Source organism: Myotis daubentonii, chromosome X, assembly GCF_963259705.1.
Source record: "Myotis daubentonii chromosome X, mMyoDau2.1, whole genome shotgun sequence".
NCBI lineage: Eukaryota > Metazoa > Chordata > Mammalia > Chiroptera > Vespertilionidae > Myotis > Myotis daubentonii.
The window spans coordinates 41,385,418-41,400,385 of record NC_081861.1 but is presented as its reverse complement, the minus strand read 5'-3'; the positions used below and the strand labels follow the sequence as shown (position 1 = coordinate 41,400,385).

Below are 14,968 nucleotides of genomic sequence, written 5' to 3'. Positions count from 1 at the left end.
GAAGAAACCAAAACCCAGTAAATTAAGTAATTTGCCTAAAGTCGGCACTAGTCAGTGCAGAGCCAGAATTAGAAGACTACCAGCTCTAGAATTTGTGCTTTTGTACTTTTATGTCAGGGTTTTTTTAGAGGTAGTTTACCACCCACGCCACTCATGATCTTGATCCTTTTAGGTACAGAAGCTAATAAAGCTTTTAACAGCCTGAAATACAGTGTTCTATATTTATACCTTTACATATCATTATCATTTGAACTCTTAGGGCTCTGGAAGCTCTCTTGAATTACCTGCCTCTTTTTAACCCTCTTTCCTTTATTCCTTTTCTTAGAAGTTCTTATTTCTTCTGTAATTACCAGCTACAGTAGTCCCCCCTTTATCCATGGTTTTGCTTTCCGCAGTTTCAGGTACCCATGGTGAACCATGATCCAAAAATATTAAAAGTTACAGAAATAGCCGAAACCGGTTTGGCTCAGTGGATAGAGCGTCGGTCTGTGGACTGAAGGGTCCCAGGTTCGATTCTGGTCAGGGGCATGTGCCTCGGTTGCGGGCACATCCCCAGTGGGAGATGTGCAGGAGGCAGCTGATCGATGTTTCTCTCTCATCGATGTTTCTAGCTCTCTATCTCTCTCCCTTCCTCTCTGTAAAAAATCAATAAAATACATAAAAAAAAAGTTACAGAAATAAACAAGAAGTTTTTTTTTCTTTTTTTTTAATTAAATCTTTATTGTTCAGATTATTACATTTGTTCCTCTTTTTTCCCCCCATAACTCCCCTCCTCCCAGCTCCCGCCCCACCCTCCGCCCTCACTCCCCACCCACTGTCCTCATCCATAGGTGCACGATTTTTGTCCAGTCTCTTCCCGCATCTCCCACACCCCTTTCCCCCCCAAGAATAGTCAGTCCATTCCCTTTCTATGTCCCTGATTCTATTATGATCACCAGATTATTTATTCACTTGATTCTTAGATTCACTTGTTGATAGATGCATGTTTGTTGTTCATAATTTGTATCTTTACCTTTTTTTTCTTCTTCCTCTTCTTAAAGGATACCTTTCAGCATTTCATATAATACTGGTTTGGTGGTGATGAACTCCTTTAGCTTTTCCTTATCTGTGAAGCTCTTTATCTGACCTTCCGTTCTGAATGATAGCTTTGCTGGATAAAGTAATCTTGGTTGTAGGTTCTTGGTATTCATCACTTTGAATATTTCTTGCCATTCCCTTCTGGCCTGCAAAGTTTCTGTTGAGAAATCAGCTGACAGTCGTATGGGTATTCCCTTGTAGGTAACTGGGTTTCTTTCTCTTGCTGCTTTTAAGATTCTCTCTTTGTCTTTTGCTCTTGCCATTTTAATTATGATGTGTCTTGGTGTGGTCCTCTTTGGATTCCTTTTGTTTGGGGTTCTCTGCGCTTCCTGGACCTGTAGGTCTATTTCTTTCACCAGGTGGGGGAAGTTTTCTGTCATTATTTCTTTAAATAGGTTTTCAATATCTTGCTCTCTCTCATCTTCTGGCACCCCTATAATTCTGATATTGGTGCGCTTGAAGCTGTCCCAGAGGCTCCTTACACTATCTTCGTATTTTCGGATTCTTTTTTCATTTTGCTTTTCCAGTTGGGTGTTTTTTGCTTCTTCACATTTCAACTCTTTGACTTGATTCTTGCGCTCCTCTGGTCTGCTGTTGGGTGTCTGTATAATATTCTTTATTTCAGTCAGTGTATGCTTAATTTCTAGTTGGTTCTTTATCACAACATCGAGGGTCTCATTAGATTTCTTGAGGATCTCACTACATTTATCGGCGGTCTCACCAGTCTTTTCGAGGACCTTACTAAGTTTATCGGCAGCTTCTAGACAGTTCTTAAGAGACCTTAAAAGTGTGGTTCTGAACTCAATATCCTCCATTGACAGTTTTGTCCTGTTTCTTTGTCTCCGCATTTTTTATGCTTTCTTGGTGCACGCCCTAGTGGTCTTTGTGCGCAGTCTTGTTGTAGTTAAGGCTTGATTGTTGTTGGCAATACCGGGGGGGGGGGGGTGGTTTGACCTCCAGGCTAACTGGCTATGAGAGTCCGCTGTGTCTGCAGTGGGAGAGCTTCTCAGAAATAAACAATAAGTTTTAAATAGTGAATCATTCAGGGTAACATGATAAAATCGTGTGCCTTCCCACCAAAAACATGAATCATTTCTTTGCTCAGCATATCCATGCTGTGTATACACAATAACATTGCGAGCGAGAGAGAGAGAGAGAGAGAGAGACAGAGAGAGAGAGAGAGAGAGACAGATCACATTCACATAACATTACAGTACGTTGTTATTATTGTTCTGTTTTACTATTGTTGTTTATCTTTTACTATGCCTAATTTATAAACTAAACTTTATCATAGGTATCTGTAGTCATGCACTGCTTAACAATAGGGACACATTCTAAGAAATGCGTTGTTAGGCAATTTTCTTGTGGAACATCGTTGAGTTCACTTACGCAAACCTAGATGATACAGCCACTACACAACTAGGCTATATGGTATAACCTATTGCCCCTGGGTCACAAACCTGTACAGCATGTTACTATACTGGACTGTAAGCAATTATAACACAGTGGTAAGTATTTGTGTATCTAAACATAGAAATGGTACAGTAAAAATATGGTGTAAAAGATTAAAAAATGCTATACCTATATAGGCACTTACCATGAATGGAGCTTGCAGGACTGAAAGTTGCTCTGGGTAAGTCAGTGAGTGAGTGGTAAGTGAATGTGAAGGCCTAGGACATTAGACTTTACAAACACTGCACACTTAGGCTACACTAAATTTATAAAACTTGATATTAAATCAAGCCCACAAGAAAATGATGCAATCAAGAAACTCCATAAACTCAAGATATAAGAAGCTGCTACCAGTGTAAAATGGCATACTGTTTCACAGCAAACTTTTTATTTTAAGTAGAAAGAGTACACTCTAAAATTATGTTATAATGTATAGTATAGTATAGTAAATAACTACTCAGTGATGTTGTTTATCATCACTATCAAGTATTAGGAACTCTACATAGTTGTATGTGCTATACTTTTATATGTCTGGCAGGACAGTTGGTTTCTTTATACTAACATCACAAACACATGAGTAATGTATTGCATGAAGGCACTGCAATAGCTATGATGTCACTAGGTGATAGGAAATCTTTCACTCCATTATAATCTAAAGGGCCACCATGGTATATGAGGCCCATCATTGACCAAAGCATTGTTATTTGGTGCATGACCATATCTATAGGAAAAACATAGGATATATAGGGTTTGGTACTATGTGTTGTTTCAGGCAACCACAGACAGTCTTGGAATATATCCTCTGTGGAAAAGGGGGACTATTGTAATTACCCAGTAAGTTAATTGGTAAAATACTCTGGTTCTCTCTTTCATCTCTTGAGGCTTTCCTCCTAGTGTGGGTTAGCCAGTAGCACAGTAACCTAGAGCTTTGATGAAAATACTAATGCTTCTGGCCCCCATATCAAACCTACACTGTCATCACCTCTAGAGTGAGAATAGGAGTCTATAGTTCAACAAAATTCTTCTGGGTGTTTTCTTATGTGTTTTAAAGTAGGAAGTTCTGATAGAGGGAGACCTAAAAAAATTACTGAGGTGTTTGTTTTTCTTCTCCAAATTTTAGCCATGATTTTAGTTACCTCGTTAGTGGCTCAGAAGATAAATATGTTTATATCTGGAGTACTTACCATGACCTAAGCAAGTTTACTTCAGTCAGGAGAGATCGTAATGACTTTTGGGAAGGTATTAAAGGTAAGTAAACGCCTATTCTTATGTGTCTTTTATAAGTGAATAAAGTTAAAATGAATAAATTTAAAGTGCAATGTACTAGAAGCAAATTTGTATAGACATTATTTCAAAGGGGCTGATATATGTGCTTCTGCTTTGTGTTTGGCTTTGTTGGATATTTCCATGCCAAGGAAGAACTTATACTTGTGTAAAATTTGAGAAGCCATGGGATCTCAGAACTTGTATATGGTATTTTCTTTAGAAAATATATTTGGGTTTTAAATAGTTCATAGTTACTTATATGTTAGTTTTAAAAGATATTTGCATGTAACATACACTATTGTACTTTTGCATATTTTACTCTCTGTCTTGATGTTTAGAATTGGATTTATTAGTTATCCTGAAGTAAATTTTTCTCCCCAGCACATAATGCAGTTGTTACATCAGCCATCTTTGCCCCTAACCCAAGTTTGATGTTGTCTTTGGATGTGCAATCTGAAAAGTCAGAAAGTGAAGATGCTGAAGTTTTAGATACTATACCCTCTGGTAGGTACTCATATTGTATATGTTCTACTTTTTATCTAGTCAGCATTTTGTAACCTAATTGACCTAATATTGGGTATTGTGAGGTTTTCATAACTGTGAAGAATATTTTTGTTTACAACATGATTGTAAGATACCGATTTCTGAACATTTCAGTAACATAGTTCTTGCAAGTTTTACTTCCTTTTAAATTCACTTGGGAATTAAAAATGAAAAATTTGAAAGTTCTTAATTTCTTCTGTGGGCAGCTATTTTCCTTGGAGAAACGTAAACAAAAACATATAAATACAAATTTTATTATGTTTTCTTCTACTAGACTAATTTCTGTGAGGACAGAGAGTTTATATGTCTTATTTGTTGTAGTGCCAGTGCCTAACACAGTGCTTGCCTATATATAGTAGCTGCTTAATAAACATTTGCTGAATAAATGAATTAAACCAAAATGAAAGCAGTGTTTTTTTCTACTTGCCACAAATTTATAGTTTCTTTTAGGTAGCTATTTACAAGCCTGTAATTTCTTGCCATTTGTAGCATATGCTTTCAGAACAAGTACTAATTCTAGCTCTATAAAATGCTCAGATTAGGAAGTGAAAAGAAGCCACCATGTAATACTGAGTGCCAATTATGTAAAAAATGGTCCTTAAGAGTATAAAACCATGTAAATTTGGACCAGTTGTTAATGAAAACAAGTTTGTATGATTAAAATCACTTGCAGAAGAGTTCAGTAAATGTGTTTTCTCACTTTAGAGACTACAACCAGGCCTTTTAGAAAGTTGTAAAGCCACAGCAATACAGTGTACAAAAGGTGCTTCTGAAAGTATTGGAATGCTTAAAAGTTATTTCCCCTATGGTGTTATTTGCCCTGCACACTATACTAAATATACTATTTTTTCTGTCTGTTAAGAAAAATTTTGATAGCAAAGCTGAACTTCAGTTTAGCACTTTTTTAAATTACAGGATCTAAAAATAAAATGCCAGAATTATTAAACCTTTACTAAGTGCCTGTTTGGAAATACTTCTTTTCATTTTATTTTTTTCTAAATCTAACAAGTCATTTGGGGTTTTTTTTCCTTTTCTTTTCCCCCAGTTATCTTTTAACAATCTATACATGTCCCCTACACATTTCCCAGAGAATTCTAGCTTTTAAAACAATTTGAAGAAAAATGAAAAGTACTATTCTTTGAACTTCTTTATAAAGAGACACAACTTTTAATGGGCCATGGTTAGATTTGTGTTTGGTTTTTTACCTATAAATGTATATTCTAAGAATAAATTCTTAAACCCAGGATATGATATGATAAGTTATATCTGACTAGGGGCCCGGTGCACGAAATTCGTGCACTGGGTGTGTGGGGGGGGGGAGTGTCCCTCAGCCCAGCCTGCCCCCTCTCACATACTGGGAGCCCTCAGGCATTGACCCCCATCACCCTCCAATCGCAGGATCGGCCCCTTGCCCAGGCCTGGCGCCTCTGACAGAGAGGTCAGGCCTGGGCAGGGGACCCTCATTTCCCCCCATCACTGGTTCTGGCCCAGGCGTCAGGCCTGGGCAGGGGACCCCCAGACCCCTCCAATTGCTGGCTCTGCCCCTTGCCCAGGCCTGATGCCTCGGCCAGAGGCGTAGACCCCCATCACCCTCCGATCACCTGATCGGCCCCTTGCCCAGGCCTGACGCCTCCGCCAGAGGTGTCAGGCTTGGACAGGGGACCCCCATCTCCCCCCGATCACTGGCTCTGGCCCCCGCCCAGGCCTGAGGGCTCTGGCCCAGGAATCATGCCTGGGCAGGGGACCCCCATCTCCCTCTGATCGCTTGCTCCACCCCCCGCCCAAGCCTGACGCCTCTGACCCAGGCTTCAGGCCTGGGCAAGGGGACCATCATATCCCCCCAATCCCCGGCTCCGCCCCCCACCCAGGCCTGATGCCTCGGCCAGAGGAGTTGACCCTCATCACCCTCCGATCACCAATCACCGGATCGGCCCCTTGACCAGGCCTGAGGCCTCTGGCAGAGGTGTCAGGCCTGGGCAGGGGACCCCCAGCTCCCTGAAGTTGCAGGCTCCGCCCCTGCCCAGGCCTAACGCCTCTGGCCTAGGCGTCTGGCCCGGGCAGCGGGGACCTGCAGTGGCAGCGGGGGGCGCCGCGATCACGTGGGCTCCGCCCCTGCCCCTACAGGACGCCTCTGGCTGAGGCGTCCGGCCCAGGCAGCGGGGACCTGCAGCTGCAGCGGCCCCGCGATTGTGGGCTTCGCTTTAGGCCCAGGCAAGGGATCCCTAGCTCCTGGGACTGCCAGCTTCAACCGTGCCCATCTCCCATCGCTGGCTCCACCCCTACTTCCTGCTATCACTGGCCAGGGCGGAAAAGGCACCTGATTCTCCCATCATGGCTGGGGGGCAGGGCAAAGGCGGCCCAAGGGCCGCCTTTGCCCTGCCCCCCAGCTCTTAGCTCCCCCCTGGGTTTCCGATCACTGTCAGTGGCAGGGGGCTTCTTCCTGCTTTCCCTTTCGCCTCCCTGCATTGTGCCTACATATGCAAATTACCCGCCATTTTGTTGGCAGTTAACTGCCAATCTTAGTTGGCAGTTAATTTGCAAATAGCCCTGATTAGCCAATGAAAAGGGTAGCGTCGTACGCCAATTACCATGTTTCTCTTTTATTAGTGTAGATTGCTCTCTCTTTATTCCCGATATAATTGGCAATGTAAGCTTGAATTTTCCTCATGTGTAAAATGGTGAAAATACCCAGTTTACAAAGTTGTGATAAGAGTTGAAAATAACATATATAAAGTGCCTACCAAAAGCCTGGCATGTAGTCAGCATTACCATTATCGTCTTCATTATTATCGTATATGATGAATTATTTTTTTCTCTAGCCTTTCTCATATCCCTAACTCCTTTGCTGCTGCTCCTGCTGCATAGCACTACTTTGAGATATGCCTCGAGGATAGGAAAGAATGTTCAAAGGCTTAGGATATGTTCTTAGCAAATCTAAGTGAAATCATTTTGTATAACTCATCCTGTACACAGCTTTCCAGTTAAAGTTTGTATTATTTTCTTCCTTACTATTCAGTCCTTAAATCCACAAATGTTGTCTATGCATAATAGAATTAGTTTACACTAATTATATTTTGTTAAATATATTTTGTTAAATATAACAGGTAGTACAAGAGGTAAGCATTTTTCCCATTCACCATTGCTAGTTACATAGCTCTTCAATGTGGACTGTAAAGGGAAAAGGCACTGTCAGCATTCACAAATCGATCATATGTACTTCATTTCATGGCAGTGTGTTCTGCTGTGTAATAAACCTTGCCATCGGCCTCATTAGAGAACCCTGTTAGCAATAGACTTGCCCAGCCAGCACTCTAGTCTCCTGCCACAAAATGACACATTAGACAACTTAGAGGCCTAGGCTACCTGGGAGTAAATACAGGCCTCCAGGTCCCAAGGGACTGTAATCTACAAGTCAGGGAAAGACCAGGTAAGTGGAAGTGAACCTCAGAGAGGAGAGGCACAGGAGGAAGAAAGGATTACAGGATTGAGCCAGGAAAGAGATAGAAGAGGCAGAGAGAGGATCTTCTACCCCAAAGGTCATGGGCATGTGACAATTGTTAACAGCAGACTTAATAATCCTTTTAAATCAACTAAAAATATTTTTTTATGTTTTTAAGGTATTATGAAGACAGATAATACAGAAGTTCTTCTCTCTGCTGACTTCACTGGAGCAATCAAAGTATTTATTAACAAAAGGAAAAACGTATCTTAATTTGAAATGCCATTTAAATAAATAGATCAGTAACTTTCTATATGTATCAGAATTGAAAAAAATTATAGTGTTTTAGGCTAACATCCTTTTTTTAATTTTTGTGGGAAGATGTTCAAATATAATATATTTTTTGAGAGGCAGTGTTAATGATCTAGTAAACCCTGGACTGATAGACTAGAAAGGAATGTGGCTAGAATAACATTGCCAAATATTAGGCTTTACATTTGTTATATTTGTGTTTTTGTTATATAATTGTGAACATGCACAGGTTTTTGCATGAAAATATATTAATATATTAATCCCATGTGTGTGCCTTTTGGTTACATGCACTAAATCTTAACAAAGTTAAATTATTTCAATGACTCTTTTGGCCTCTTACTGGGAAAGGAGTCTTATTTCTAGCTTAAACAATTTCTTTTGCACAAAATTTCATTTTTAAGAAAAGTGGTATCTTTTGACTGAGTTATTGTTTTAAAAATGTTATATAGGTTTTCAGTAGGTCAACAACCATGTGTAAATGGTTTTTATAAATTTCTCAATTTGGAGACAAGATTTTGTTTGTGGTCTAAATTGTGGACTTAACGATTCTTTTCTTTGTATGTATATATATATAATTTTTTTGCCACACTGGAGCACAATGTTTCTATGTAAAGATTTTTTTTCATTCTTTATCCATGAGCACCAGGCTTTGCTCACTTAAAAAAAAATTAAGCCGCATTAAGGAGTGAGTCTTCTTTTTTACAATAATGTAAAATTGAACTGTTTACATTTTTTTAAAACATTGTAGTTTTAAAAACTAAGCTGTTTTGTTTTGTGTTATTGAACTTGAAAGCCTTTGTAAATATTGATATAATGTACCAGTGAAATAACATCTGGGGCAATGGTACCCTGATCATGTCATTGATGATTAGCATATGTTTCTGAAAATTAAATAGTTTATTAAAAGTTGGTCACCAACACCTGCTAAAAATGTGACTTTATTTTCAGATGACATTGATAATTTGAGAAATGCAAGACAAAGTCTTGTTTTATAATTTTATTTTTAACAAGCAGAAGGCCAGATTTTAAACCCCTAAATTATAGTGCATTAGCTACATACCTCTGAGAAAAAAGGAAAATTTAATTCTGGTTCTAAAATGAACATTGCTGAGTTTATCTGTATGCTTAAATGTTTTTACTACATTTGTTTTCAGTATGTAAGCAAGAAGCTGGAGAGCCATGATCATATCCTTGTTAATCAGCATGGTCTTGGAGTGGTCTGGATTTTCTAGTTACAAATTGAATATTGTTTGCCTAGGTTTTACCCCTGTGCTGATTTCTTCCTCTTATCAATGCTGTACTCTCTTTCCCCCTCCTCTCTGCTCTCCTTACTCCCCTGTTCTCATCTCTGTCTGCTCACTCTTCTGTATTTTACCCAACAGATAGAGTAGTAATGCCATTGGCTTTCTGACCAGTCCTTTTTTTTTTTTTTTCTTTTTGGTCTCATGGTCTGGATTGGTCTAGAGCAGCGGTTCTCAACCTGTGGGTCGCGACCCCTTTGGGGGTCGAACAACTCTTTCACAGGGGTCGCCTAAGACCATCAGAAAATACATATATAATTACATGTTGTTTTTGTGATTAATCACTATGCTTTAATAATGTTCAATTTGTAACAATGAAAATACATCCTGCATATCAGATATTTACATTACAATTCATAACAGTAGCAAAATTACAGTTATGAAGTACCAATGAAAATAATTTTATGGTTGGGGGTCACCACAACATGAGGAACTGTATTAAAGGGTCGCGGCATTAGGAAGGTTGAGAACCACTGGTCTAGAGTTTCAAAGAACTTGATGTCCATAGGTCTTTGAGGCAGCTCAGCTTTCACTGACTTCTTCTTGAGGAGGACTTGTAGTCTGCTGTGGTGCTGGTCATTTCAACTGCAGATAACTGGGGTGTTGCCAGATGACTATTTCCAGATAGGTTTTATGTGGTTTCTTAAACAAAAAGGCAAAAAATAATTGGGATGCCAGCTTAAGAGAATAATACTGACACTTTTAAGTTGAGTCATAAAGTATTTGTCATCACTATATAAATACACTACAAAGTTACAAGTCAGAAAGTGAAGTTGAAAGGTAGCATTAAGATGTATACAAAGAAAAACTGAACAATATTCTTCCCAAAAATGAATATTAGAGACTCACTCTAATAAATGATGTGGTATTCTAGAAAGGAGTGCAGATTCTAGAATCAGATAAACTTGATTTGGTTCCCTCTATTAGCACATTCCTTGGGCAAGCTATTTATCCTATATTAATTTCCATTTCCTTAACTGTAATATGAGAATACCTAACTGAAATTGTAAAGATTTACTGAGAAATTATGTATGTATAAAGTTTAGTGCCTACACAATGGCTGTAGTACTCAACAAACATACATTTTTAACTGCCTCTTCTGAATCCCTGAGTCCCCTACTAGATGGTGTGTGTCTGTGTGTCTGTGTGTGTAAGCACTTTCTAGATATTGGGATTTCATGAACAAATAGCATTTTAGGGATTGACACAGGGCACTGAATTTTTTGCCAGCTCAACAGTTTTTAAACGGCCACCATCTACTTTCACTTCTTCAAAAAAGAGAGAACATTTTAGTACTAATAAAAAGTCAAGTACAATCTTACCATCTTAGAGCAAGAAAATCATTTATTAAAGTGAATAAACCTAGCTTTTGAAAAAAATAACCATATTACCTTATTTTCCAATTTCTCCTTTGGTTAAAATTTTATCGTTGACTTGTGTAAAAAACTGAGAACCACTGTGCTAGATGAAAAAGTTTAAAACCAATTTTCATTAAAATTTCTTTGAAGAATCATGGTGTGTTTTTTTCTTGTCTTATTTACCTCAATTGGAAATGAAGTATGAATGACTCAGCATAATTTAGCATACCATTTTCTCTGGTCCTCAAATTATACAGCTGGGCAGTGACTTTTTTATTCTTTGAAATATATGTTAAACATTAATATATCCATCCCCAAAATTCCATTTTTGAGGCCAGATCTCTCCCACTGATGTGAAAAAATCAAATTACCAGAATATTTTTAAGTACCTTCATTATTGTGGGGATTCAAGTTAAAGACATTTTGGGGATTTACTATTTCCCCGTAAGTTTTCAAAGGAAAAACATTTCCAACTTCACTGGTTTCTAGCATCCTGCCTTATTTATTAAGCAGATGTTTATTGAACACCTACTATGTACAGAGCACTGCTGGGACTAGAGAAGAATAAGGCCACATCCTTATCCCAGAAGTGGCTTACAGTCTGGTGGAGAAGATGGCCACAGAAATAAGAGAGCTTGGAACTGTCTTGTGGCTATGGCCTTTAGAAATGCCCCTTCTTGCCCCTAACCCCTATCTGCTCTACCCTTCCTAGTAACTCATGGCAGCCACTTGAGTCTAAATCCAATCTTTGTTCATCTAATATTACAAGTAGCAAGGGTAATATGGGTAAAAGCTCATGAGTAAGCCATAAGTAAGGCAGAGAAAATGGAGCACCCACCCTGTCAACATTTCCCCTTATCTCCTGCCCTCCTCCCAGCCTAAAACCATTGTCTTATTTCCTCCAAAATCCTTACTGTCTTCTGTTTTGAGCTCTTGTTTAACAGACTCTTTCTCCCCAACTGCACTCTGTTCCTTTCATTTCTGAAGCTTGAAAAATTTTATTTTGTCCTCTAAATTTGAGTAATCTAGTCTCCTGGGGAACCCAGACAACCCCTGTTAACCACAGCCACTGTTCTTGTGTAGATTCATGCACATGAAATACATTCAGATCAATACAACAGGTATGGGGGGTTGGATTAAGATGAGGGGAGAGAGCCACCGCAGAGTCCCAAACAAATCAAATGCCATCATGAAGGTTATCTAGGGTGGTCCAAGCAGCTTGTACATCCAGCTACCTTCCATTACATGTTTAAAAATAAACCTGGAGAGCATTATGCTAAGTGAAATAAGCCAGTCAAAGAAAGACAAGTATCACATGATCTCACTTATGTGGAATCTAAAGAACAAAATAAACTGATGAACAAAATAGATCCGGAGACATTGAAACATGGAACAGACTGAGGAATCTCAGAGGAAAGGCTGGGGTGGGTGGTGGGTGGTAGGGGCGGGATATAAGGGGTCAATGGGAGGAAAGGGAGGCCTTTGTAATACTTTCAACAATAAAGATAAATTTCTTAATTTTGAAATAACTAGATTTACAGGAAAATTGCGAAGACAATACAGAATTACCACATACTCTTTACCCAGTTTTCACTAATGTTAATATCTTACATTACCATGGTACATTCGTCAAACTAAGAAACCAACACTAGTACATTAGTATTAAGTAAACTCCAGACTTTATTCAGATTGCACCAGTTTTTCCACTAGTGTCCTTTTTCAGTTCTAAGATCCAATCCAGGATCCCATATTGCATGTAAGCACATTATGCTTTCTTTTTTTAAATGTATCTTTATTGTTGAAAGTATTACAGATTATGCCTTCTTAATTTAAATAAATTTTTTATTTTAGAATCATTTTAGATTTTCACAAAAGTTTTCAAAGTGTTCACATCACCAGCACCACTTCCCCCTATTGTGGTACCTTTAACATTAATGTGGTACCTTTTTCACATCAAGAAACTAACATTGGCCCTAACTGGTTTGGCTCAGTGGATAGAGCGTTGGCCTGCGGACTAAAAGGTCCCAGGTTCGATTCCGGTCAAGGGCATGGACCTTGGTTGTGGGCATATCTCCAGCAGGGGGTGTGCAGGAGGCAGCTGATCGATGTTTCTCTCTCATCAATGTTTCTAACTCTCTATCCCTCTACCTTCCTCTCTGTAAAAAATCAATAAAATATATTTTAAAAAAAAGAAACTAACATTGGTACATTACTATTACCTAATGCCGTACTTTATTCAGATTTCACTAGTTTGTACCTAATGTCTTTTCTGTTCTGGGATCCCATCCAGGATATGACATTACATGTGCTCATCATGTCTCCTCTCAGCTATGACGGTTTCTCGGATTTTCCATGCTTTTGATGACCTAGACCAGTGGTCAGCAAACTGTGGCTCGCGAGCCACATGCTGCTCTTTGGCCCCTTGAGTGTGGCTCTTCCACAAAATACCATGTGCGGGCGCGCATGTACAGTGCGATTGAAACTTCGTGGCCCATGCGCAGAAGTCGGTATTTTGTGGAAGAGCCACACTCAAGGGGCCAAAAGAGCCGCATGTGGCTCACGAGCTGCAGTTTGCCGACCACTGACCTAGACAGTTTCGAGGATTACTGCTCAGGTATTTTGTTGAATGTCCCTCAATTTGAGTTTGATATTTTTCTCATCATTAGACCAGGATTCTGGACTTTTGGGAGGAAGACCACAGAGGCGAATTGCACTTTTCATTACATCACATCAAAGATACATAATCAACTTGACATCACCTGGCTGAGGTAGTGTTTGTCAAGTTTCTCCACTATAAAATAACTTTTTTTATCCTTTCACATAAATCTCCTCTTTGGAAGTGAATCACTAACTAAAACTCAAGAGGTGGGGAAGAGTTAAGGCCCACCCCCTTAAGGGTAAGTATCTATATAAATTATTTGGGATTGTTTTATACAGAAGACAAGTCTCTTCTCCCTCATTTATAAATTCAACCATTTATGTCAGCATGGACTTAAGGGTATTAATTTTATACTTGGAGTTATAAATCCAAAACTGCATTTATTTTGTTATTCAACTTGTCCCAGCCATAGCCATTGGGAGTTCTTTTATATCCCTCTGACATGCCCTCATTTTTTTTTTTTTGAGCACTTTCTTACTCTGTCACTTCAACTGCCCCAGCCCTAGAATCTGCCATTTAGCCCTGGTTCCTTTATTGGAGAATGGTACTAGAAACCAGGTGTACTTGTTGCTACTGAGGTGTCATTTCTCCTTAGCTCTCTTAGCTGATAGAGCAAGAAGGAGGAGAGAGAGAGAAACATTGATGTGAGAGATACTTTGATTGGTTGCCTCTGCACATGCCCTTGACCAGGAATCGTACCCTCTACCCTTCGGTTCACAGGCTGATGCTCTAGCCCAGGGGTGGGCAAACTTTTTGACTCGAGGGCCACAATGGGTTCTTAAACTGGACCAGAGGGCCGGAACAAAAGCATGGATGGAGTGTTTGTGTGAACTAATATAAATTCAAAGTAAACATCATTACATAAAAGGGTACAGTCTTTTTTTTTTTTAGTTTTATTCATTTCAAACGGGCCGGATTCGGCCTGCGGGCCGTAGTTTGCCCATGGCTGCTCTAGCCACTTAGAAACACCAGCCGGGGCTGTATATTAATCTCTGTATATACATACCTGTAAATATTTCTATGTAATTATATATTAAATTAGAGGTACTAATGCTACTAACTCTAGCCATTAACACATGGTTCATGCTAGCTTCCTCTTGCTTATCAGTAACGTCCAATAGTAGAAACCTGATTCCCACCACTTATACTCCATTTATTTGTTCAATCCCAGCATAACATATTCAGCAGTTTCAGAATTGAACTGGTACCTACCTGAGAAACAACTTTGCCAACTAGAGTACAGTGTTTATGTTCTTTGTCTTTGGTGTCATAGTTTCCAGTCAAAATCCTTTCCCATAATTACTTAAATCAGTGCCTTTTCCCCCACTCACATTACCTTTTTAATATTATATTTACTTAACTTATCTTTCTAATAAAATCTACTGGAATTTGATAATGTACATAGCCATACTTATTTAGTAAATAAGCAATGACATTCTTCAGTAGGCAGCTTTCTGTCTTGCTTTCAGATGCTTACCACTATCCTGCAGCAGTTTTACAGTTCTGTCCTGTTGCTGCACTGAGGTTTCACTCACTTTGCAAACATCAAGTGTTTAATTTA

General features: G+C 39.1%; 1 protein-coding gene across 4 annotated transcripts in view; it reads left to right on the top strand.

Annotated features, from left to right (window-relative positions):
• Positions 1-9,009, top strand: part of WDR44 (WD repeat domain 44) — a 107,582-nt gene extending 98,573 nt beyond the window's left edge. For all 4 annotated transcript variants that reach the window (XM_059679890.1, XM_059679891.1, XM_059679892.1 and 1 more), the window contains 3 exons: positions 3,650-3,777; positions 4,177-4,299; positions 7,956-9,009. In XM_059679890.1, coding sequence (XP_059535873.1) covers positions 3,650-3,777; positions 4,177-4,299; positions 7,956-8,050 — 346 coding nt within the window. In that variant the 3' untranslated portion in view covers positions 8,051-9,009. The remainder of the gene's footprint in view (positions 1-3,649; positions 3,778-4,176; positions 4,300-7,955) is intronic.
• Positions 9,010-14,968: the final 5,959 nt, after the last annotated feature.